This window comes from Salvelinus fontinalis, chromosome 22, assembly GCF_029448725.1.
Source record: "Salvelinus fontinalis isolate EN_2023a chromosome 22, ASM2944872v1, whole genome shotgun sequence".
NCBI classification, from domain to species: Eukaryota; Metazoa; Chordata; class Actinopteri; order Salmoniformes; family Salmonidae; genus Salvelinus; species Salvelinus fontinalis.
This window is the reverse complement of record NC_074686.1, coordinates 34,831,805-34,859,243: the sequence shown is the minus strand read 5'-3', so window position 1 is coordinate 34,859,243 and position 27,439 is coordinate 34,831,805. Positions and strand designations below refer to the sequence as shown.

General features: G+C 45.2%; 1 protein-coding gene across 3 annotated transcripts in view; it reads left to right on the top strand.

Annotated features, from left to right (window-relative positions):
• The window catches only part of LOC129820233 (zinc finger transcription factor Trps1-like), a 239,989-nt gene that overhangs the window by 46,733 nt on the left and 165,817 nt on the right, over positions 1–27,439 (top strand). For all 3 annotated transcript variants that reach the window (XM_055877258.1, XM_055877261.1, XM_055877260.1), the window contains exons 3-4: positions 11,294–12,357; positions 18,043–19,256. In XM_055877258.1, coding sequence (XP_055733233.1) covers positions 11,294–12,357; positions 18,043–19,256 — 2,278 coding nt within the window. The remainder of the gene's footprint in view (positions 1–11,293; positions 12,358–18,042; positions 19,257–27,439) is intronic.

Here is a 27,439-nt window from a genome sequence, read left to right as displayed (position 1 = left end):
TAGGACTAGGTATGTTTGAGACTGTCTGAATGGACACAGTAGGACTAGGTATGTTTGAGACTGTCTGAATGGACACAGTAGTACTTGGTCTGTTTTAGACTGTCTGAATGGATACAGTAGGACTAGGTCTGTTTGAGACTGTCTGAATGGACACAGTAGTACTTGGTCTGTTTGAGACTGTCTGAATGGACACAGTAGGACTAGGTCTGTTTTAGACTGTCTGAATGGACACAGTAGTACTTGGTCTGTTTGAGACTGTCTCTGTTTGAGACTGTCTGAATGGACACAGTAGTACTTGGTCTGTTTGAGACTGTCTGAATGGACACAGTAGGACTAGGTCTGTTTGAGACTGTCTGAATGGACACAGTAGGACTAGGTCTGTTTGAGACTGTCTGAATGGACACAGTAGTACTTGGTCTGTTTGAGACTGTCTGAATGGACACAGTAGGACTAGGTCTGTTTTAGACTGTCTGAATGGACACAGTAGGACTAGGTCTGTTTTAGACTGTCTGAATGGACACAGTAGGACTAGGTCTGTTTGAGACTGTCTCTGTTTGAGACTGTCTGAATGGACACAGTAGTACTTGGTCTGTTTGAGACTGTCTGAATGGACACAGTAGGACTAGGTCTGTTTTAGACTGTCTGAATGGACACAGTAGTACTTGGTCTGTTTGAGACTGTCTGAATGGACACAGTAGGACTAGGTCTGTTTTAGACTGTCTGAATGGATACAGTAGTACTTGGTCTGTTTGAGACTGTCTGAATGGACACAGTAGGACTAGGTCTGTTTTAGACTGTCTGAATGGACACAGTAGGACTAGGTCTGTTTTAGACTGTCTGAATGGACACAGTAGGACTAGGTCTGTTTGAGACTGTCTCTGTTTTAGACTGTCTGAATGGACACAGTAGGACTAGGTCTGTTTTAGACTGTCTGAATGGACACAGTAGGACTAGGTCTGTTTGAGACTGTCTCTGTTTTAGACTGTCTGAATGGACACAGTAGTACTTGGTCTGTTTGAGACTGTCTGAATGGACACAGTAGGACTAGGTCTGTTTGAGACTGTCTCTGTTTTAGACTGTCTGAATGGACACAGTAGGACTAGGTCTGTTTTAGACTGTCTGAATGGACACAGTAGGACTAGGTCTGTTTGAGACTGTCTCTGTTTTAGACTGTCTGAATGGACACAGTAGGACTAGGTCTGTTTTAGACTGTCTGAATGGACACAGTAGGACTAGGTCTGTTTTAGACTGTCTGAATGGACACAGTAGGACTAGGTCTGTTTGAGACTGTCTCTGTTTTAGACTGTCTGAATGGACACAGTAGGACTAGGTCTGTTTGAGACTGTCTGAATGGATACAGTAGGACTAGGTCTGTTTGAGACTGTCTGAATGGATACAGTAGGACTAGGTCTGTTTGAGACTGTCTGAATGGACACAGTAGGACTAGGTCTGTTTGAGACTGTCTGAATGGACACAGTAGGACTAGGTCTGTTTGAGACTGTCTGAATGGACACAGTAGGACTAGGTCTGTTTGAGACTGTCTGAATGCATACAGTAGGACTAGGTCTGTTTGAGACTGTCTGAATCGATACAGTAGGACTAGGTCTGCAGCTTGATGTACAAGTACACCCCCCTAAATGTTGACTATCGCGGTGTTTGTCCTTGAAGAGAACTGTTGTTCTGTACCTCTGTAGAAACGGAATGCCGCAATTGAGTCACAATGGACAATCATACAGAGTGCACTTTCAGAGTTGTAAAGTTATCCGTCATTGCTCAGATTGTGCTCTGATTGAGTATCATACTTTTGTCATTGAAGGCCAGATCATGCGTCACAAGAAATGTTCACACGGCATAAGTTGACTTCCATACACTATACTATACAGGACATTCTGTGGTGCATGACAATGGATGCTAATGAATTGTAAAGGAAGGAACATTGTTTTTCCTGTGCTGCTGTTGTATGCATAATGAAAGTATGTCGTTTGTTAAAGGATAATGAATGATCTGTTCCCTGTTGTGTCTCATGGCCTACTCCTGATCACACCTTACGATGCTATGATGCAGGATTCATCAATCAGGTGACATGTAAGGGTACAGACTAGTCTTGGGCAGTGTACCGTATATGCCATATGCGGGGGTATTCAGACAGGAAGCAAACCAAAAGGGGGGCAAAACGTAAACAGGGAAGATCAGATAAAGGATCGTTATTTTAATAGAAATCAAATAGGGAGCCAACTAGTGTTAACTCTGCACCTCTCTCCAGACAACTCTCTCTCCAGACAACTCTCTCTCCAGACAACTCTCTCTCCAGACAACTCTCTCTCCAGACAACTCTCTCTCCAGACAACTCTCTCTCCAGACAACTCTCTCTCCAGACAACTCTCTCTCCAGACAACTCTCTCTCCAGACAACTGGAGCACTGGGCCAGCCACTCTTAATATCACCTGGGCCAGCACAGGTGAAACACATTCGCACTAAACACATTCGCACTAACAAGATGGCAACCAGCACAGGTGTAACACCTACTGACTAACGCGGTGACACCAATTGGTGCACCCCACTTGCTAATGTACTAATGCCCAACATTGAAATATAAATGGAAGAAACAAAGCTGCACTGCTTCTTGACACAATGCCCGCTGAACCTGGAAGCCAACCACTGTGTCGGAGGAAACACTGTTTAACTGCCGACCGTGTCAGCGTGCACTGTGCCCGGCCCGCCACAGGAGTCGCTAGAGCGCAATGGGACAAGGAAATCCCTGCCGGCCAAACCCTCCCCTAACCCGGACGACGCATCGGTCTCCCGGTCACGGCCAGCTGCAACACAGCCTGGGCTCGAACCTGGGTCTGTAGTGACGCAGGGCCTTAGACCGCTACGCCACTCGGTAGGCTGCTGATTGATGCTTTTAACCTAAAAACATCACAGAGGCCTGAAATGCCTTGAAGCTAATGTTGAACACCTGGCCCAGGCTTCAATAACTAAAACACTCTGAACATTGAGCCAGAGAATGGAGAGAGAGGGAGAGAGAGGGACAGGGTCCCACAACATAAATTTTCCGCCACACTAAAAACTTCATCAGAGGAAGGGGAAGGAAGGAAGGAATGGAGAGAAGAGGAGCCGGGTATCCGTGTCCTAAGGATAACTCAGCAAGGCTTCTCCTACAGAGGGAGAGAAGAGGAGCCGGGTATCCGTGTCCTAAGGATAACCCAGCAAGGCTTCTCCTACAGAGGGAGAGAAGAGGAGCCGGGTATCCGTGTCCTAAGGATAACCCAGCAAGGCTTCTCCTACAGAGGGAGGGAAGAAGAGGGAGAGAAGAGGAGCCGGGTATCCGTGTCCTAAGGATAACCCAGCAAGGTTTCTCCTACAGAGGGAGGGAAGAAGAGTGAGAGAGAGGAGGAGCCGGGTATCCGTGTCCTAAGGATAACCCAGCAAGGCTTCTCCTACAGAGGGAGGGAAGAAGAGGGAGAGAGAGGAGGTAATGAAACAGGACGTCCTACTTTGACATTTAAGATGACATATTTTGTTATGGTTTTGCCTCGTTACAAATGAGCATCTGTGTCATTGTGGTGTGTGTCACTGTGGTGTGTATCACTGTGGTGTGTATCACTGTGGTGTATATCACTGTGGTGTATATCACTGTGGTGTGTGTCACTGTGGTGTATATCACTGTGGTGTATATCACTGTGGTGTGTGTCACTGTGGTGTATATCACTGTGGTGTATATCACTGTGGTGTGTGTAACTGTGGTGTATATCACTGTGGTGTGTGTCACTGTGGTGTGTGTCACTGTGGTGTGTGTCACTGTGGTGTGTGTCACTGTGGTGGGCCTGATGTGTCTCTCTTCCTGAGGTGTATCAATCAATCAAATTAATTTATAAAACCCTTCTTACATTCTGATGTCACAAAGTGCTGTACAGAAACCGAGCGTAAAACCCAAAACAGCAAGCAATGCAGATGTAGAAGCACGGTGGCTAGGAAAAACTCCCTAGAAAGGCAGGAACCTAGGAAGAAACCTAGAGAGGAACCAGGCTATGAGGGGTGGCCAGTCCTCTTCTGGTGGAGATGTAATAGGAGATGAAGCGGGCTCTCTCTCTCCGCTTCGCCGCACGCAGCTCCGTCACTAGGCATGTTATTGATTATAGCTCAGCGGGTTCTCTCTCTCTGCTTCGCCGCACGCAGCTCCGTCACTAGGCATGTTATTGATTATACCTCAGCGGGTTCTCTCTCTCTCTCTGCTTCGCCGCACGCAGCTCCGTCACTAGGCATGTTATTGATTATAGCTCAGCGGGTTCTCTCTCTCTGCTTCGCCGCATGCAGCTCCGTCACTAGGCATGTTATTGATTATACCTCAGTGGGCTCTCTCTCTCTCTGCTTCGCCGCACGCAGCTCCGTCACTAGGCATGTTATTGATTATAGCTCAGCGGCTTCTCTCTCTCTCTCTGCTTCGCCGCACGCAGCTCCGTCACTAGGCATGTTATTGATCATAGCTCAGTGGGCTCTCTCTCTCTCCGCTTCGCCGCACGCAGCTCCGTCACTAGGCATGTTATTGATTATAGCTCAGCGGGCTCTCTCTCTCTCTGCTTCGCCGCACGCAGCTCCGTCACTAGGCATGTTATTGATTATAGCTCAGCGGGCTCTCTCTCTCTCTGCTTCGCCGCATGCAGCTCCGTCACTAGGCATATTATTGATTATACCTCAGTGGGCTCTCTCTCTCTCTGCTTCGCCGCATGCAGCTCCGTCACTAGGCATATTATTGATTATACCTCAGTGGGCTCTCTCTCTCTCCGCTTCGCCGCACGCAGCTCCGTCACTAGGCATGTTATTGATTATACCTCAGCGGGCTCTCTCTCTCTCTGCTTCGCCGCATGCAGCTCCGTCACTAGGCATGTTATTGATTATAGCTCAGCGGGCTCTCTCTCTCTCTGCTTCGCCGCACGCAGCTCCGTCACTAGGCATGTTATTGATTATAGCTCAGCGGGCTCTCTCTCTCTCTGCTTCGCCGCATGCAGCTCCGTCACTAGGCATATTATTGATTATACCTCAGTGGGCTCTCTCTCTCTCTGCTTCGCCGCATGCAGCTCCGTCACTAGGCATATTATTGATTATACCTCAGTGGGCTCTCTCTCTCTCTGCTTCGCCGCATGCAGCTCCGTCACTAGGCATGTTATTGATTATAGCTCAGCGGGCCCTCTCTCTCTGCTTTGCCGCACGCAGCTCCGTCACTAGGCATGTTATTGATTATAGCTCAGCGGGCCCTCTCTCTCTGCTTTGCCGCACGCAGCTCCGTCACTAGGCATGTTATTGATTATAGCTCAGCGGGTTCTCTCTCTCTCGCCGCTTTGCCGCACGCAGCTCCGTCACTAGGCATGTTATTGATTATAGCTCAGTGGGCTCTCTCTCTCTCTGCTTCGCCGCACGCAGCTCCGTCACTAGGCATGTTATTGATTATAGCTCAGCGGGCTCTCTCTCTCTCTCTGCTTCGCCGCATGCAGCTCCGTCACTAGGCATGTTATTGATTATAGCTCAGCGGGCTCTCTCTCTCTGCTTTGCCGCACGCAGCTCCGTCACTAGGCATGTTATTGATTATAGCTCAGCGGGCTCTCTCTCTCTCTCTGCTTCGCCGCATGCAGCTCCGTCACTAGGCATGTTATTGATTATAGCTCAGTGGGCTCTCTCTCTCTCTGCTTTGCCGCACGCAGCTCCGTCACTAGGCATGTTATTGATTATACCTCAGTGGGCTCTCTCTCTCTGCTTTGCCGCACGCAGCTCCGTCACTAGGCATGTTATTGATTATAGCTCAGCGGGTTCTCTCTCTCTCTCCGCTTCGCCGCACGCAGCTCCGTCACTAGGCATGTTATTGATCATAGCTCAGTGGGCTCTCTCTCTCTCCGCTTCGCCGCACGCAGCTCCGTCACTAGGCATGTTATTGATTATAGCTCAGCGGGCTCTCTCTCTCTCTGCTTCGCCGCATGCAGCTCCGTCACTAGGCATATTATTGATTATACCTCAGTGGGCTCTCTCTCTCTCTGCTTCGCCGCATGCAGCTCCGTCACTAGGCATATTATTGATTATACCTCAGTGGGCTCTCTCTCTCTCTGCTTCGCCGCATGCAGCTCCGTCACTAGGCATGTTATTGATTATACCTCAGCGGGCTCTCTCTCTCTGCTTCGCCGCACGCAGCTCCGTCACTAGGCATGTTATTGATTATAGCTCAGCGGGCCCTCTCTCTCTGCTTCGCCGCACGCAGCTCCGTCACTAGGCATGTTATTGATTATAGCTCAGCGGGTTCTCTCTCTCTGCTTCGCCGCACGCAGCTCCGTCACTAGGCATGTTATTGATTATACCTCAGCGGGCTCTCTCTCTCTCTGCTTTGCCGCACGCAGCTCCGTCACTAGGCATGTTATTGATTATAGCTCAGCGGGCCCTCTCTCTCTGCTTCGCCGCACGCAGCTCCGTCACTAGGCATGTTATTGATTATAGCTCAGCGGGCTCTCTCTCTCTCTGCTTTGCCGCACGCAGCTCCGTCACTAGGCATGTTATTGATTATACCTCAGCGGGCTCTCTCTCTCTCTGCTTTGCCGCACGCAGCTCCGTCACTAGGCATGTTATTGATCATAGCTCAGTGGGCTCTCTCTCTCAGCGGGCTCTCTCTTTTGATGCATCTGAAATGGCAGGTGTTTTTTCTTCCACAAAGCATTTTACCTTACAATTCAATTTGACCATACAATCATACAATTCAATTTTACCATACAATTCAATTTTACCATACATTTAAATTTTATCATACACTCAGTTTTACCATACAAATCAGTTGTACCATACAATTCAGTTTTACTTACAATTCAATTTTACCATACATTTCAGTTGTACCATACAATTCAGTTGTACCATACAATTCAGTTGTACCATACAATTCAGTTGTACCATCCAATTCAGTTGTACCATGCAATTCAGTTGTACCATGCAATTCAGTTGTACCATGCAATTCAGTTGTACCATGCAATTCAGTTGTACCATGCAATGCGAAATAAGCTGATCTTCAGTGGCTTCTGTGACGATATTGTGATGCAAAATGATCAAATCATATCAAATTATATTAGTCACATGCGCCAAATACAACAGGTGTGGACCTTACCGTGAAATGCTTACTCACGAGCCCTTAACCAACAATGCTTTAAGAACTTAAGAAAAATAAGGGTTAAGCAAAAAATAGATAAGTAAAAAAATTGAAAATAGAAAATAAAAGTAAAAAATAATCAAACAGCAGCAGTAAAATAACAAGCGAGGGTATATACAGGCGACTGGAACGAGCTATAACAAACACTCACCTGGACAGTTTTATCTCAATCTCTTCATTCAAAAGACTCAATCATGGACACGCTTACTGACAGTTGTGGCTGCTTTGCGTGATGTATTGTTGTCTCTACCTTCTTGCCCTTTGTGCTGTTGTCTGTGCCCAATAATGTTTGATTAGCTGTTCAGGAGTCTTATGGCTTGGGGATAGAAGCTGTTAAGAAGCCAGGAGGACCTAGGACCTTCACTTGGCGCTCCGTTACCGCTTGCCGTGCGGTAGCAGAGAGACCAGTCTATGACTAGGGTGGCTGGAGTCTTTGACAATTTTTTAGGGTCTTTCTCTGACACCGCGTGGTATAGAGGTCCTGGATGGCAGGAAGCTTGGCCCCAATGATGTACTGGGCCGTACGTACTACCCTCTGTAGTGCCTTGCGGTCAAGAGGCCAAGCAATTGCCGTACCAGGCAGAGATGCAACCAGTCAGGATGCTCTCGATGGTGCAGCTGTAGAACCTTTTGAGGATCTGATGACCCATGCCAAATCTTTTAAGTCTCCCGATGGGGAATAGGCTTTGTCGTGACCTCTTCACGACTGTCTTGGTGTGCTTGGACCATGATAGTTTGTTGGTGACATGGATACCAAGGAACTTGAAGCTCTCAACCTGCTCTACTGCAGCCTCGTTGATGAGAATGGGGGTGTGCTCGGTGCTCCTTTTCCTGTAGTGTAATTGTATGACGTATCAGGGGTAAGAACGTTTCTCTTTTATGAGTTGGGAGACATTTCATGCTAAATCACACTCCTCTGTTGAGGAACTTGAGCCGTGTATGGAACCACTAAAGCTCTGCTCTCACTGCTTTCTGGTGATATTACAAAAGAGCTAGACACAATGCTTCTGGGTAATGAACAGTGCTTTAGAAGATTATTTTGTCTGAGATGTGATTAAGGATGATATCAACATTTTTGGAGGGTTTACATTGATCCGAAGTTTATTGAAAGTAGAAATCCCGACGATTCTTCTACGTGTGGGGGTGGGATGAGAGGGACTATTTTGTTACCCACTAGTAGTCTAGTATTCTTCTGAACACAGATTATCTGTGATTTTCCTTACTTTGACTATAGTGAAACATTGATTTGTTGTTGAATGACGATTCCATTGTTGGCTTGATAACCTTTTCCCCGCTCCATGTCAGCTCCTCGCCGGGCTGACATGCGTCAGGTACACTCTCTTTCTTGTGTAATATTTTTGAGTTAGCCTTTGGGCAAATTTTCAGAGAGGTTAATGATTGCAAGCCATTTCGAGGGGTGTGATTCGATAATGAGGCCATGAGAAAGCCATTCCAAACTCTGGGACAAATTTACACAATCCCCATAGTTTTCAGGTTTAATTTCAACTCTTGTAAGTGTCAGTTTTCGGGGTCAAAGTCTGTTGGTAGCGGATTGTAAGCCGTTTATTAAAAGTGTGTTTCTGCTGCATTGAAGTCATAGACCCAGAGAACAATTTAAAAATAATGCATTTTAAACACTAGGCCAATTATTCTGGTTTCATTGTTGATTAATCAAGTTAATTCATTTATTTTGATTAATAACATGCTTTTGTAGTTGTAAATCCCAGTTGTGGCAGAGTGATGGTAGAGATCCAACACTGACTTGGTAGTGATTGAAACAGGGAACTGGTGACATATCGGTTGGAGCTGTTGCTTCACATTTTTCCTGCAGCTTTTTTGAACACTGGTTGAGGCATTACAAACATACAGTGCTTTATTTAATACTCATTTTATTTACAACCTAAATTAGGAAATGACTCTCCATATGTTTCACTGGAGAAGAAATGAGACTGGCATTATGAGGAATTCTTAGCTCCCTGGATGGAGAGAATTGGGTTTTAGTGAACTTAGACACACACACACTCCCACTCACACGCACGCACGCACGCACGCACGCACGCACGCACGCACGCACGCACGCACACACACACACACACACACACACACACACACACACACACACACACACACACACACACACACACACACACACACACACACACACACACAGAAACAAACTGAAAATTGCTCTCATGCTGATCCCCTCCGTCCTACAAATTCATTTCATTCAGTTTGTACCGTAGCAAATCCGACTTAATGGTTTGTTTTATTTCGTCCCCGTTCTCTGCTAGACATACACATGGACAGTAATCCAACCTTATGATCACTTTCTGCATTCCTTATAACTTAATATTCAACTACTTTATTTGCCACTTCACAAGCTTTATCATTAACTATAGGCACACAGATTTTACTGATCAAAATGCCATCAACCATGTTCAGCAACTGGTGTTGTTACTGGTTATAGAGGAGGAGTTCTGTTTATGGACCAGAGATGAACGGCCGCCATTGTTTTAAGTTGTACAAAAAAATACCTGCTTTTTTGTATTTAGTGGAGGAACTCTTGAAAGTTTTTATGCGCTGAGAGAGAGAGAGAGAGAGAGGGAGAGAGAGAGAGAGAGAGAGAGAGAGAGAGAGAGAGAGAGAGAGAGAGAGAGAGAGAGAGAGAGAGAGAGAGAGAGAGAGAGAGAGAGAGAGAGAGAGAGAGAGAGAGAGAGAGAGAGAGAGAGAGAGAGAGAGACTAAACTACCACTGTCTCCATCTTATTTGGTACAGCCTTCAATTGATGTGGTTCTTGAATAGAGATCCAGTTCACTTAATCATTTTCCCTCAGCCGTGGCATGCAGTTACATCGGGATTCTATTCCTCTATGTTTAATATACCTATTCCTGTATATTTAATATACCTATTCCTCTATGTTTAATATACCTATTCCTCTATATTTAATATACCTATTCCCTTATATTTAATATACCTAATCCTCTATGTTTAATGTACCTATTCCTCTATATTTAATATACCTCTTCCTCTATGTTTAATATACCTATTCCTCTATGTTTAATATACCTAATCCTCTATGTTTAATATACATATTCTTCTATATTTAATATACCTATTCCTCTATGTTTAATGTACCTATTCTTCTATGTTTAATATACCTATTCCTGTATGTTTAATATACCTATTCCTGTATGTTTAATATACCTATTCCTGTATGTTTAATATACCTATTCCTGTATGTTTAATATACCTATTCCTGTATGTTTAATATACCTATTCCTCTGTATTTAATATACGTATTCCCTTATATTTAATATACCTATTCCTCTATGTTTAATATATCTATTCCTCTATATTTAATATACCTATTCCTCTATGTTTAATATACCTATTCCTCTATGTTTAATATACCTATTCCTGTATGTTTAATATACCTATTCCTCTATGTTTAATATACCTATTCCTGTATGTTTAATATACCTATTCCTGTATGTTTAATATACCTATTCCTGTATGTTTAATATACCTATTCCTGTATGTTTAATCTACCTATTCCTGTATGTTTAATATACCTATTCCTGTATGTTTAATATACCTATTCCTGTATGTTTAATATACCTATTCCTGTATGTTTAATCTACCTATTCCTGTATGTTTAATATACCTATTCCTGTATGTTTAATCTACCTATTCCTGTATGTTTAATATACCTATTCCTGTATGTTTAATCTACCTATTCCTGTATGTTTAATATACCTATTCCTGTATGTTTAATATACCTATTCCTGTATGTTTAATCTACCTATTCCTGTATGTTTAATATACCTATTCCTCTGTATTTAATATACGTATTCCCTTATATTTAATATACCTATTCCTCTATGTTTAATATATCTATTCCTCTATGTTTAATATATCTATTCCTCTATGTTTAATATACCTATTCCTCTATGTTTAATATACCTATTCCTGTATGTTTAATATACCTATTCCTCTATGTTTAATATACCTATTCCTCTATGTTTAATATACCTATTCCCCTATGTTTTAATATACCTATTGCTCAAGGAAGTGTGACACTAAAACATTATGTCTGTCTGTCTGTGCTGCCTGCAGATATGGTGAGGAAAAAGAACCCCCCTTTGAGAAGCTTCGGCGGTGAGGAAGAAGGAGAAGGTGAGGCTCTGGCCGCGGAGGCCACCGGGCCGGATAGCGAGGACAGTGCCGGGAGCCGGTCCTCAGAGCCCAACGGTGCCGACGGGCTGCTGTCGGCCGAACTAGGCCGGGCCCACGTGCCAGTCCCAGACGAGCAGGAGGACTCCTGTTCCTCCCCGGGCTCCGTCTCAGGCTCCATCAAGCGGGACGGAGGAGGGAGGGGCGGTGGAGGAGTGGGAACAGCGGCGGCAGTCAACACCGACAGGCCTGTCTTTAATTACCCCAGCCACAAGAAGGGAGGAAATGTAGCGTCCTTCCCCTGCCATGAGGTGACAGACTCAGATCTGCCGGCGCTCCCATCCTGGGCCGGGCCCGACGGGGCTGTGTCTCTGTCTCCGCGCAGATCAGAACCAGATGATGGGGACGGGAGACAGGCACGCAGCCCGGCGGGGGAGCTGCTGCTGGGGAATGCCAGGGAGAGAGGAGGGGGAGAAAGGGTGGGTGTCAGGGAGGGGTTGTTGCTGGGCGCCCGAGGGAGGGGCGTCATCATCCAGGGCTTCACCAGTAACGGGGAGGACAAGGACCACTCCTACAGCCCCACAGGGGGGATCTCAGTCCACCAGGATGGGGTGGAGGGCTCTGGAAACCCCTTGCTACGCCCCCTCCACCCACATAGGGGGGCAGGCGAGGGGGCCGAGAACATCACGCCCAGCCCCCTGGGGGCCTGCTCTCCCAAACTGCAGGACTTCAAGTGCAACATCTGTGGGTACGGTTACTACGGGAACGACCCCACGGACCTGATCAAGCACTATCGGAAGTACCACCTGGGCCTGCACAACCGCACGCGGCAGGACGCAGAGCTGGACACTAAGATACTGGCCCTGCACAACATGGTGGGCTTCTCCCCACAGAGCCAACACGCCAAAGACACTACACGGCCCCCGTCTTACACCGCCCTGACCGGGGCACCACAGGACTCTACAGGGTCCCCACGCTTCTTACTTAACGGCACCTACGACGTGCAGGTAAATATGCTCTGCACCTGAAAGAAAGTTTGTTGGCATTCAACAGTGCGTTGGTTAGTGGTTGTCTGTTTGTCTTTCATAACTACTGAAAGGTACCAGAATCACCCATCAGTAGTACTGTATAACAGTACAGTTCCTACTCGACTAGATGCCCAGGCGTTATATTGCGTCAACCAATGGTTGCGTGCCACATCATTGACTGTGCAGTCGGTCATCAGATTGCTATATCATATGATGTGGTTAGCTGATATGTTGTGAATAGCTTTTCAGGCGTTGTAAGATCTGGCATGCGTCTGCAATGTAGTCTGCAGGAACTCAACCATTATCTGCATTGAAACCCAGGCCAGCCGGGGTTTGAGACTTGTCTCTTAGTGGGACATTTGAGTCATCAAAGTAACTGGACACCCATGGAGAGAGGCCTCATGGGAAGTGTAGTCGTTTTTATCACTGTAATAAATACAGTTGAAGTCGGAAGTTTACATACACCTTAGCCAAATACATTTATACTCAGTTTTTCACAATTCCTGACATTTAATCCTATTAAAAAGTCCCTGTCTTAGGTCAGTTAGGATCACGACTTTATTTTAAGAATGTGAAATGTCAGAATAATAGTAGAGTGAATTATTTATTTCAGCTTTTATTTCTTTCATTACATTCCCAGTGGGTCAGAAGTTTACATACACTCAATGAGTGTATTTGGTAGCATTTCCTTTAAATTGTTTAACTTGGGTCAAACGTTTAGGGTAGCCTTCCACGAGCTTCCCACAATAAGTTGGGTGAATTTTGGCACATTCCTCCTGACAGAGCTGGTGTAACTGAGTCAGGTTTGTAGGCCTCCTTGTTCGCACACGCTTTTTCAGTTCTGCCCACACAGTTTCTATAGGATCGAGGTCCGGGCTTTGTGATGGCCACTCCAATACCCTGCCTTTGTTGCCATTTTGCCACAACTTTGGAAGTATGCTTGGGGTCATTGTCCATTTGGAAGACCCATTTGCGACCAAGCTTTAACTTCCTGACTGATGTCTTGAGATGTTGCTTCAATATATCCACATCATTTTCATGATGACATCTATTTTGTGAAGTGCACCGGTCCCTCCTGCAGTAAAGCACCCCCACAACATGATGCTGCCACCCCCGTGCTTCACGGTTGGGATGGTGTTCTTCGGCTTTTAAGCCTCCCCCTTTTTCCTCCAAACATAACGATGGTCATTATAGCCAAACAGTTCTATTTTAGTTTCATCAGACCAGAGGACATTTCTCCAAAAAGTATGAGCTTTGTCCCCATGTGCAGTTGCAAAACGTAGTCTGCATTTTCTATGGCGGTTTTGGAGCAGTGGCTTCTACCTTGCTGAGCTGCCTTTCAGGTTATGTCGATATAGGACTCGTTTTACTGTGGATATAGATACTTTTGTACCTGTTACCTCCAGCATCTTCACAAGGTCCTTTGCTGTTGTTCTGAGATTGATTTGCACTTTTCGCACCAAAGTACGTTCATCTCTAGGAGACATAATGCGTCTCCTTCCTGAACGGTATGACGGCTGCGTGGTCCCATGGTGTTTATACTTGCATACTATTGTTTGTACAGATGACCGTGGTACCTTCAGGCGTTTGGAAATTGCTCCCAAGGATGAACCAGACTTGTTGAGGTCTACAATTGTTTTTCTGAGGTCTTGGCTAATTTCTTTAGAATTTCCCATGATGTCAAGCAAAGAGGCACTGAGTTTGAAGGTAGACCTTGAAATACATCCACAGGTACACCTCCAATTGACTCAAATTATGTCAATTAGCCTATCAGAAGCTTCTAAAGCCATGACATAATTTTCTGCAATTTTCCAAGCTGTTTAAAGGCACAGTCAACTTAGTGTATGTAAACTTCTGACCCACTGGAATTGTGATACAGTGAAATAATCTGTCTGTAAACAGTTGTTGGAAAAATTACTTGTGTCATGCACAAAGTAGATGTCCTAACTGACTTGCCAAAACTATAGTTTGTTAACAAAAAATGTGTGGAGTGGTTGATAAACAAGTTTTAATGGCTCCAACCTAAATGTATATAAACTTCCGACTTCAACTGTACATCCCAACCTGAAACATTATGTTCATGGACTACACGTCCATAAAAATAACTATTTTTTGACCCTCCATTTTGTAATAGCGCATTGTGGGCAGTCTGAGCTAATGTTTTTTGACCTAGAGAATAAATTGCTATGTTACTCACTGTTTTTTAGTTGAGCTTATATGTAAAATGGTGTGTACTTCTTAGCTAATTTAATAGTTTAGTATTGACCAGGAATGATTTATAAACATGGTTTTAGGTTTTAGGACTATTTCTATCACTCTATGAGTTATTAAATTGATGCATAACTCTTCAAAATATAGTTACATCCATCTTATTTGTATTTGTTAGTTATTTGTTGTTTTGAAAGCTTTTCTCCTAATTTTTTTGTGTGATTTTTTTTATTGGCGTACACAGGTTAATTTGTAAAGTGGCACAACCATTTAGCGATTTCCTTGTGTACAGAAATAAACGTTTATATTGTATTAAGGGAATGCCTGCCAAACAAATATTGCACACATGGACCGTACAGTATGTGTGCACAGTTTGGGAGTCTTAAACATATGATCTAAAAAGAAAAGGGCCGTACATGACTCGGAGCCATTACCAGCCTCTGGTTGAAATGATTTCTTAGTAATCTTTGTCTCGCTATCCATATCAATTGGATGTCTCCTGGTTCGAATATTGTCATTATAAAAATTACAAAAATGTAATACAATCATAAACACTGTTCTGTTTTCATCCCCTAGTGGGAATTTTCCATGCAGTAACATCGAAGGCTGCTCATTTCTCATTACCCAATGAAAAGGGAGAAAAGATTGTAGGGAAGGGAGAGGGAGCCAGTGAAAACAGGGAACTCGATTTATTTTAAACGAGGGGTAATGAACAGATGTCAGAGCCATTTATCCGCACAGCTTTCGCTGCATGCGGTTTCTCCCTCCACTTCAACAATGTCATGTTTACAATTCGAGTGGTGCATTTAACTCTAGTGTTCCTTGTAAATGAGGTGAGTTTGTCCCGGGGTCTGGGCCTCTTAATGCCATATCATACAGCAGGCAGGGCCATTTGGCCTTTTAGTCCACCACAGATTGTAATTATGCTACCTCTAATGTTGTTTTCCTCCTTGAAATATTCAGACTGTCTCGGACTAAGTGGGCTGATGTGTTGGTATGGCTGTCACCTTTTTTCTCTCTCTCTAATGGTCACGTCATGTTTGTGTGTGTGTGTGTGTGTGTGTGTGTGTGTGTGTGTGTGTGTGTATGTGTGTGTGTGTGTGTGTGTGTGTGTGTGTGTGTGTGTGTGTGTGTGTGTGTGTGTGTGTGTGTGTGTGTGTGTGTGTGTGTGTGTGTGCGTGTGTGGAGTATTTGTGTGTGGAGTATTTGTGTGTGTGTGTGTGGAGTATTTGTGTGTGGAGTATTTGTGTGTGTGTATGTGGAGTATTTGTGTGTGTGGAGTATTTGTGTGTATATGTGTCTGTGATAAGAAAATCCCAGTGAATACCTGACCAGACAGACTTTTTGCATATTGTTATTTTTTTGGGATGCATACCATTCCACACCCAAGTCAACGTTATGGGTGAACGTTTATTTTTAGCCTACTGCACATGTACACTCTGAGAGAGCCTGCGGATATCACTTTATCATTTTTAAATATGATATTATAATCTTGTGATGCTGCTCTGGTCTAATGACACTTTACAGTCTCTGGACTCTGGAGACGTTGGCGAGGCACAGTAAGACTTTTACCCACTGATCTCCGAGTAGATAGTTTCACTGCATTCAGAAGACAGAGAAGAACAGACTTCATAGGACTGTAGTAGGACTTCATAGGACTGTAGTAGTACTGCATTGTACTGTTGCAAAATCGCAACAAAGTACAGTCAATTATGTCATTTATGACAATCCCTCATGTAAGACAAGCTCCGTTTTCCCCCACTTAAAATCACCAAACTGTGTTAAAATACTACATGTTTTATACATTTATATTTCATTCCATCGCAGACATCTTCTGGTATTTCATTGTATTTATTTTATTGCTAATATTTCAGAGGACATTTGGCTTGACTGTGTAGACCAGTCACATAATAAATGGTGTATGTAGCTAATCTCTTCAGGCAGTTTTAGGAGAGATGCACTCTGTTTCAGTCTTTTTATTTAGATTTTATTTTACTTAACCTTCATTTAACTAGGCAAGTCAGTTAACAACACATTTTTATTTACCAAAAGGCAAAAGGCCTTCTACGGGGATGGGGGTTGGGATTAAAAGTCATTTCTCATCGTCTAGAAAATAACACCAGGCTGCTTTAACCGCACACCAGGATCAAGACCTCCCTCTTACACACACTGGATAACTTCCCATTATAGAACGTCTCTGGCTCCGGGATATTTCACACAGCAACACTTATGTTTCCGATTTGAGCCATTTGTTGGAGACTCTGAGGTCATGGTGTGTAGGTTGTTGAAATTCAGGGAACATGTTCGATTGCAAGGTTGGTTTGGTTTTGTTGCGCTTACTAGACAACAACCTTGACTGCTGGATCCCTGCCAGGCACTCTCGATGTTCACGCTTGCACAAGCATCGAAAATACTTGGAAATAGAGATTGGATTTGTTGTGTATTATTAGGGAACAGGTGTTTCTTTAGTAGTATTCTGATATAAACCCCTTCGTTCTATCACACTGCTTCTGGTTGGCTGCATTGTCAACTTGATCATCAAAACGATCTCAAGTTTGCCACTTCTCTTCTTTAATAACACGAGGGAATTCATATTTGATCATGTCTAATAGACATTGTTATACAGAGCGTCTTACCATATAATTACCATATAATAACAGCTGATAGATATAAAGCAGCTGCTCTTACCCCAGGTGTTCTAGATTGATCTGTCAGCTGTTCTTACCCCAGGTGTTCTAGATTGTTCTATCAGCTGCTCTTACCCCAGGTGTTCTAGATTGTTCTATCAGCTGCTCTTACCCCAGGTGTTCTAGATTGTTCTATCAGCTGTTCTTACCCCAGGTGTTCTAGATTGTTCTATCAGCTGTTCTTACCCCAGGTGTTCTAGATTGTTCTATCAGCTGCTCTTACCCCAGGTGTTCTAGATTGATCCCTAACATCTCCTTATCTGCTCAATTCAATTAATCCGAAAAACCATTCTAAACGGAGCTATACCTCTCTGTAGATATAGATAATAGATTATATAGATCATATGCTTTTATCCTCCTTCCTGGTATCATGGCCTTTTCGCGTAGCTTATTGTCTGGGTGGGTGATGTCATTAGTTTTTTTTTCAGTGTCTGTGTGACTGACTCACACATGTCTCTGTTTATATTCAAATATATATATATATATATATATATATATATATATATATGCACACAAGAAAAAATAGAAAACAATATGATCAGACTTAAAAGACAAATGAAAATTGCGTGGAGCTCTTCCAAATATTTATTACAAAAAACAAAGAGTAGATTATTTATACATTTTTTACAAATTCTTACAAATAACAAATTACAAATAACACGAAGGAAAACATAAGATAAAAGGAAATCAGGGGAAGAAAGGAAATATATTCAAGTAAAATGCATAATCAACATGAGTTACAGAAGTTTCTTTCCTCATTGTGCTCCAGGTGACGCTGGGAGATACCTTCATCGGCATCGGGAGGAAGACTCCGGACTGTCAGGGAAACACCAAGTACTTCCGCTGCAAGTTCTGTAACTTCACCTACATGGGAAGCTCCTCAGTGGAGCTGGAGCAACACTTCCTTTCTGCCCACCCCAACAAGATGAAGTCCCAGCCCCCGCCGCTGCCGAACGACGACAAGCCCTCGGAAAGGAAGGGGAACTATGTGACACGGGGTGGTGGCGTGGAGGGGGCGGAACCGGGAAAGTGGGAGGACCGGGTCGCGGTCCGTGCGGAGGACGACTCGGTGGCTGGCTACTCCGTCCCCATCCACACCACAGACTCGCCGGGCAGGACGGGGTCCGACGGCGGGGCCACAGACTCCCCTGGCTGGACGGGGGCCGACGGCGGGGCCACAGACTCGCCTGGCTGGACGGGGGCCGACGGCGGCGCCACAGCGTTGGCCTATTACTGGTGTAAGTACTGCAACTTCAGCTGTGAGTCGCCCAGCTCACAACGCCTCCTGGAGCATTATGAGAAAAGACACCGACAACCTGGAGGAGGAGGAGGGGGGACCAGGGAGGGCAGCCCAGCCAAGAGGGAGCGATGGAGCAGCAAATCCAGGGACGGAGAGAGAGACCCCCATAGCCGGAGGAAAGACAAGACAGGAACGAGTGGCTCGATGGGCGCAACGGACTCGGAGACGGTGGTGACCAGCTACAACTGCCAGTTCTGTGACTTCCGCTACTCCATGAACCACGGGCCTGAGGTTATTGTGGTGGCGCCTCTGCTCCGCCACTACCAGCAGGCCCACAGCATCCACAAATGCACCATCAAGCACTGCCCGTTCTGCCCGCGCGGCCTCTGCAGCCCTGAGAAGCACCTGGGGGAGATCTCCTACCCGTTTGCTTGCAGGAAGAGCGCATGCTCCCACTGCGTCCTCCTTTTCCTCCAGCTATCCCCCCAGGGTAGCTCCCCAACTCCCAGGCCCAGCGTCACCCACCTGTGTGACCAGTGTCCCTACGCTACCAGCGACATCGACCTGCTTCTGCTGCACTACGACAGCGTCCATGCCACCCACGGCGTGCTGGAGGTCAAGCCCGAGCAGGAGGGAGCTGAAATGGGGAGGTACTCGGCCCCTAAGGGCCCTCACGGGGAGCACTCATGCACCAAGTGCCATTTCATCACAGATGTGGAGGAGGAGATCTTCCGTCACTACAGGTGAGTAGTGGGAAGTTGAGTTGAGTTGGAGTTAGAATGTTATTAGAAAGACAAATTATAATACATGTGCAGAATTCTTGGAACTCCTTGGAACGCATTGGAACTCCTTAGAACTCCTTAGAACTGATTTGAACTCCTTAAAACTCATTGGAACTCCTTAGAACTCCTTGGAACTCCTTGAAACTCCTTGAAACTCATTGGAACTCCTTGGAACTCCTTAGAACTCCTTAGAACTCATTAGAACTCCTTGGAACTCCTTAGAACTTCTTGGAACTCCTTGAAACTCATTGGAACTCCTTAGAACTCCTTAGAACTTCTTGGAACTCCTTGAAACTCCTTGAAACTCATTGGAACTCCTTAGAACTCCTTAGAACTCCTTAGAACTCCTTAGAACTCCTTAGAACTCCTTGAAACTCATTAGAACTCCTTAGAACTCCGTAGAACACCTTGGAACTCCTTGGAAGTCCTTTGAACTCAGTAGAACTTCTAGGAACTCATTGTGATGTCCCCTTTTACTCAATGCTCTCTTGTTGCTCACATGTTGTAGTTAGTTGACCGGTCGAGTAGTTAAAGGTTTGGAAAAATACATTCTTTAGGACCGTTCTTCTTATCTTCTTAACCATAGAACATACAGTAAACGCACCATTTTGACATATGTAGACATTGGTGTGGTGCTCGATATAATGAATATGAGGTTGACAAGTGGTACAATGGACTTTTAAGGTTTGGTTCAGCTTCCAATTGAAAACCTGAGTATCATTGGTAATAATATTAGTTTAGTATGGTATCATGCATCATGGCTCAGTGCTAGAATCCAGCTAGTGTAAGCATTGTTGACATTGTTCTTAGTTCAATTTAGGGTTATGAGATTATCTGTTTTTGTGACGTTGAATAAGTAAATCCAGTTTTGCTTATAATGAACAACAGACTTGCACAGTCACACACAGTACATGCAGTTAATCAACTTTAGGGAATCAATAGTGAATTGTTTAAAGTCAGGTAATTCTGTAACCCCTTTGTGGGTTTAGATTTAGTCTTGCCTTTGGCAGGTGTGGATCCGTGTGTTTGGGTGCGTGTGTGTTTGTGTGTGTGTATGCATGTGTCTATGCATGCGTGCACGCCTGCTTGTGTGCATGTGTGTTTGTCTGAGGACAACTGCCACTTAAGATAACTGCCACTGAAATCAGGAATTGCATTCTATTGCACTCTGTAATACCTCCACATAAGATATCAATTACATTAAACCAATTACATTCTGTTTCAGCTCAGCCGCCTGTTTAGATTCGTCTGTTTTGGAATGTATTGATAGAAGTGAGTCTTGTGCAGTAGCTTGATCCATATGTCCACTTGAAGCTTTTACAGATACAGTGCCAGAGCGCTGAGAAATCAATAGGTGGGTATAAATGCAACAAACCGTGTCTTCTCGGGATATATTAGATGATTCTACACTGAGTCAGGGGAAACATATTCATACTGAGTTAGCCAGATGGTCAGGGGATACGTACTCATACTGAGTTAGCCAGCAGGTCAGGGGAAACTTATTCATACTGAGTTAGCCAGCAGGTCAGGGGAAACGTATTCATACTGAGTTAGCCAGCAGGTCAGGGGAAACGTATTCGTACTGAGTTAGCCAGCGGGTCAGGGGAAACGTATTCATACTGAGTTAGCCAGCAGGTCAGGGGAAACGTATTCATACTGAGTTAGCCAGCAGGTCAGGGGAAACGTATTCGTACTGAGTTAGCCAGCGGGTCAGGGGAAACGTATTCGTACTGAGTTAGCCAGCGGGTCAGGGGATACGTATTCATACTGAGTTAGCCAGCAGGTCAGGGGATACGTACTCATACTGAGTTAGCCAGCAGGTCAGGGGAAACGTTTTCATACTGAGTTAGCCAGCAGGTCAGGGGAAACGTACTCATACTGAGTTAGCCAGCAGGTCAGGGGATACATACTCATACTGAGTTAGCCAGCAGGTCAGGGGATACATACTCATACTGAGTTAGCCAGCAGGTCAGGGGAAACTTATTCATACTGAGTTAGCCAGCAGGTCAGGGGAAACGTATTCATACTGAGTTAGCCAGATGGTCAGGGGAAACATATTTATAAAGCTTGCCCTTTTCTTCGGTTATTAACTTTTAGTTTTTTTTTTTTTACTTATTTAGTAGTCTTTGTAAGTGTGATTATTTCAATCTCACTGATTAACCTATCACTTGTTGAAGGCTGATTTTCTGCAATGCTTTTAAAATGTTCACCGCTCCAGACAAAGTCCAGCTCAGTCCTCACTGTTGGGGTGAATGGTTGCTAGATCGAATCCCCAAGCTGATAATGTATAAATCTGTCGTTCTGCCCCTGAACAAGGTAGTTAACCCACTGTTCCTAGGCTGTCATTGTAAATAAGAATTTGTTCTTAACTGACTTGCCGAGTTAAATAAAGGTTAAATTAAACCATGTTTTACCCCTAGTCTCTCCAGCTCAGACCCCCCAGTCCTAGACCATCACTCCCTTGTTTGCTTCTATCTATACAGTCTACAGGGTTAGGGAAACCCTTCCAGCTCCGTCCTCCCCCTCCTCCTACTCCTCAGGGAGAGGGGCACCGGCAGCCCAGTTACCAGTCGTGCTGGGCCAGAGTTTCCATTTCCTCTGTGATGTCAGGGGGATCTGTCCGTCACACTGGTGGGATTCAGTCCAGTTCACCTCACAGTACCAGACCCTTGTAAAATACCCAGTATTGAGTGCGTTCACTAGTGCATAGCTAAGGGAGTTTCATTTCATAGCGCACAAATTACATCCACTCAATACTTTTACTGACACAGACATTGGTTTTTTAGCCCCAAACACCTGTTTATTGTAAAAAAATCTATAAAAGCATTTGAATGTATTTTACAGAGAGTGCAGATACTCCAATCACATTGAGTACAATGGTGCCATAGCAACAGTAGTGCCATGTCATCAGTAGTGTCATACCATCAGTAGGGCCATACCATCAGTAGGGCCATACCATCAGTAATGCCATACCATCAGTAGTGCCATACCATCAGCAGGGCCATACCATCAGTGGTGCCATACCATCAGCAGTGCCATACCATCAGTAGGGCCATACCATCAGTGGTGCCATACCATCAGTAGTGCCATACCATCAGCAGGGCCATACCATCAATGGTGCCATACCATCAGCAGTGCCATACCATCAGTAGTGTCATACCATCAGTGGTGCCATACCATCAGCTGTGCCATACCATCAGCAGTGCCATACCATCAGTAGTGCCATACCATCAGTAGTGCCATACCATCAGTAGGGCCATACCATCAGTAGTGCCATACCATCAGTAGTGCCATACCATCAGTAGTGTCATACCATCAGTAGTGTCATACCATCAGCAGTGCCATACCATCAGCAGTGTCATACCATCAGTAGTGTCATACCATCAGTAGGGCCATACCATCAGTAGTGCCATACCATCAGTAGTGCCATACCATCAGAAGTGTCATACCATCAGTATTGTCATACCATCAGTGGTGTCATACCATCAGTAGTGTCATACCATCAGTAGTGTCAGACCATCAGTAGTGCCATGTCATCAGTAGTGCCATACCATCAGTAGGGCCATAGCATCAGTAGTGCCATACCATCAGTAGTGCCATACCATCAGTAGGGCCACACCATCAGTAGTGCCATACCATCAGTAGTGCCATGTCATCAGTAGTGCCATACCATCAGTAGTGCCATACCATCAGTATTGCCATACCATTAGTAGTGCCATACCATCAGTGGTGGCATACCATCAGTAGTGCCATGTCATCAGTAGTGCCATACCATACCATCAGTAGTGCCATACCATCAGTAGTGCCATACCATCAGTAGTGCCATACCATCAGTAGTGCCATGTCATCAGTAGTGCCATACCATCAGTAGTGCCATAACATCAGTAGTGCCATACCATCAGAAGTGTCACACCATCAGTATTGGCATACCATCAGTGGTGTCATACCATCAGTAGTGCCATACCATCAGTAGTGCCATAACATCAGTAGTGCCATACCATCAGTAGTGTCATACCATCAGTGGTGCCATACCATCAGTAGTGCCATACCATCAGTAGTGCCATACCATCAGTAGTGCCATACCATCAGTAGTGCCATACCATCAGTGGTGCCATACCATCAGTAGTGCCATACCATCAGTAGTGTCATACCATCAGTAGTGCCATGTCATCAGTAGTGCCATAGCATCAGTAGTGCCATAGCATCAGTAGTGCCATACCATCAGTAGTGCCATACCATCAGTAGTGCCATATCATCAGTAGTGCCATACCATCAGTAGTGCCATGTCATCAGTAGTGCCATAGCATCAGTAGTGCCATACCATCAGTAGTGCCATACCATCAGTAGTGCCATACCATCAGTATTGCCATACCATTAGTAGTGCCATACCATCAGTGGTGCCATACCATCAGTAGTGCCATGTCATCAGTAGTGCCATACCATACTATCAGTAGTGCCATACCATCAGTAGTGCCATACCATCAGTAGTGCCATACCATCAGTAGTGCCATACCATCAGTAGTGCCATGTCATCAGTAGGGCCATGTCATCAGTAGTGCCATAGCATCAGTAGTGCCATACCATCAGTAGTGTCATACCATCAGTGGTGCCATACCATCAGTAGTGCCATACCATCAGTAGTGCCATACCATCAGTAGTGCCATACCATCAGTAGTGCCATAGCATCAGTGGTGCCATACCATCAGTAGTGCCATAGCATCAGTGGTGCCATACCATCAGTAGTGCCATAAAATCAGTAGTGCCATACCATCAGTAGTGCCATACCATCAGTAGTGCCATAACATCAGTAGTAACATACCATCAGTAGTGTCATACCATCTGTAGTGCCATACCATCAGTAGTGCCATACTATCAGTAGTGCCATACCATCAGTAGTGCCATACCATCAGTAGTGCCATACCATCAGTAGTGCCATACCATCAGTAGTGCCATACCATCAGTAGTGCCATGTCATCAGTAGTGCCATGTCATCAGTAGTGCCATAGCATCAGTAGTGCCATACCATCAGTAGTGTCATACCATCAGTGGTGCCATACCATCAGTAGTGCCATACCATCAGGAGTGCCATACCATCAGTAGTGCCATACCATCAGTAGTGCCATAGCATCAGTGGTGCCATACCATCAGTAGTGCCATAGCATCAGTGGTGCCATACCATCAGTAGTGCCATACCATCAGTAGTGCCATACCATCAGTAGTGCCATACCATCAGTAGTGCCATAACATCAGTAGTAACATACCATCAGTAGTGTCATACCATCAGTAGTGCCATACCATCAGTAGTGCCATACCATCAGTAGTGCCATACCATCAGTAGTGCCATACCATCAGTAGTGCCATAGCATCAGTGGTGCCATACCATCAGTAGTGCCATAGCATCAGTGGGGCCATACCATCAGTAGTGCCATACCATCAGTAGTGCCATACCATCAGTAGTGCCATACCATCAGTAGTGCCATAACATCAGTAGTAACATACCATCAGTAGTGTCATACCATCAGTAGTGCCATACCATCAGTAGTGCCATACTATCAGTAGTGCCATACCATCAGTAGTGCCATACCATCAGTAGTGCCATACCATCAGTAGTGCCATAGCATCAGTAGTGCCATAACATCAGTAGTGCCATACCATCAGTAGTGCCATACCATCTGTAGTGCCATACCATCAGTAGTGCCATGTCATCAGTAGTGCCATAGCATCAGTAGTGTCATACCATCAGTAGTGCCATACCATCAGTAGTGTCATACCATCAGTAGTGCCATACCATCAGTAGTGCCATGTCATCAGTAGTGCCATGTCATCAGTAGTGCCATACCATCAGTAGTGCCATACCATCAGAGTTGCCATACCATCAATGGTGCCATATCATGTTTCCTTTACTGACATTATTTTCTACATGTGGACATTTTCTTGCAGTGTCATGTACACGTTTAAAATGGCATTTAAATACAAAACAAATTGACAATACAACTTTAAGAACAGTTACATACAAATAAAAAGAGACTTGCCTGCTGGTCTTACTGGGTGGATAGGAACATTAGTCTGCTGGTCTTACTGGGTGGATAGGAACATTAGTCTGCTGGCCTTACTGGGTGGATAGGAACATTAGCCTGCTGGCCATATTGGGTGGATAGGAACATTAGCCTGCTGGCCTTACTGAGTCTATAGGAACATTAGCCTGCTGTCCTTACTGGGTGGATAGGAACATTAGCCTGCTGTCCTTACTGAGTCTATAGGAACATTAGCCTGCTGTCCTTACTGAGTCTATAGGAACATTAGCCTGCTGGTCTTACTGGGTGGATAGGAACATTAGCCTGCTGTCCTTACTGGGTGGATAGGAACATTAGCCTGCTGGCCATATTGGGTGGATAGGAACATTAGCCTGCTAGACTTACTGAGTGGATAGGAACATTAGCCTGCCTGCCTTACTGAGTCTACAGGAACTTTAGCCTGCTGGCCTTACTGGGAGGATAGTAACATTAGCCTGCTGGCCTTGCTGGGTGGATAGGAACATTAGCCTGCTGGTCTTACTGGGTCTATAGGAACATTAGCCTGCTGGCCTTACTGGGTCTATAGGAACATTAGCCTGCTGGTCTTACTGGGTGGATAGGAACATTAGCCTGCTGTCCTTACTGGGTCTATAGGAACATTAGCCTGCTGGTTTTACTGGGTGGATAGGAACATTAGCCTGCTGGCCTTACTGGGTCTATAGGAACATTAGCCTGCTGGCCTTACTGGGTCTATAGGAACATTAGCCTGCTGGCTTTACTGGGTGGATAGGAACATTAGCCTGCTGGTCTTACTGAGTCTATAGGAACATTAGCCTGCTGGCCTTACTGGGTGGATAGGAACATTAGCCTGCTGTCCTTACTGAGTCTATAGGAACATTAGCCTGCTGTCCTTACTGAGTCTATAGGAACATTAGCCTGCTGGTCTTACTGGGTGGATAGGAACATTAGCCTGCTGGTCTTACTGGGTCTATAGGAACATTAGCCTGCTGGCCTTACTGGGTGGATAGGAACATTAGCCTGCTGGTCTTACTGAGTGGATAGGAACATTAGCCTGCTGGTCTTACTGGGTCTATAGGAACATTAGCCTGCTGGTCTTACTGGGTCTATAGGAACATTAGTCTGCTGGCCTTACTGGGTGGATAGGAACATTAGCCTGCTGGCCTTACTGGGTCTATAGGAACATTAGCCTGCTGGTCTTACTGGGTGGATAGGAACATTAGCCTGCTGGTCTTACTGGGTGGATAGTAACATTAGCCTGCTGGCCTTACTGGGTGGATAGGAACATTAGCCTGCTGGCCTTACTGGGTGGATAAGAACATTATCCTGCTGGCCTTACTTGGTGGATAAGAACATTAGCCTGCTGGCCTTACTGGGTGGATAAGAACATTAGCCTGCTGGCCTTACTGGGTGGATAAGAACATTAGCCTGCTGGCCTTACTGGGTGGATAAGAACATTAGCCTGCTGGCCTTACTGGTTGGATAGGAACATTAGCCTTCTGGCCTTACTGGGTGGATAAGAACATTAGCCTGCTGGCCTTACTGGGTGGATAGTAACATTAGCCTGCTGGCCTTACTGGGTGGATAGGAACATTAGCCTTTTGTCCTTACTGGGTCTATAGGAACATTAGCCTGCTGGCCTTACTGGGTGGATAGGAACATTAGCCTGCTGGTCTTACTGGGTCTATAGGAACATTAGCCTGCTGGCCTTACTGGGTGGATAGGAACATTAGCCTGCTGGTCTTACTGGGTGGATAGGAACATTAGCCTGCTGGCCTTACTGGGTAGATAGGAACATTAGCCTGCTGGTCTTACTGATTCTATAGGAACATTAGCCTGCTGGCCTTACTGAGTCTATAGGAACATTAGCCTGCTGGCCTTACTGGGTAGATAGGAACATTAGCCTGCTGGTCTTACTGAGTCTATAGGAATATTAGCCTGCTGGCCTTACTGGGTGGATAGGAACATTAGCCTGCTGGTCTTACTGAATGGATAGGAACATTAGCCTGCTGGCCTTACTGGGTGGATAGGAACATTAGCCTGCTGGCCTTACTGGGTGGATAGGAACATTAGCCTGCTGACTTACTGAGTCTATAGGAACATTAGCCTGCT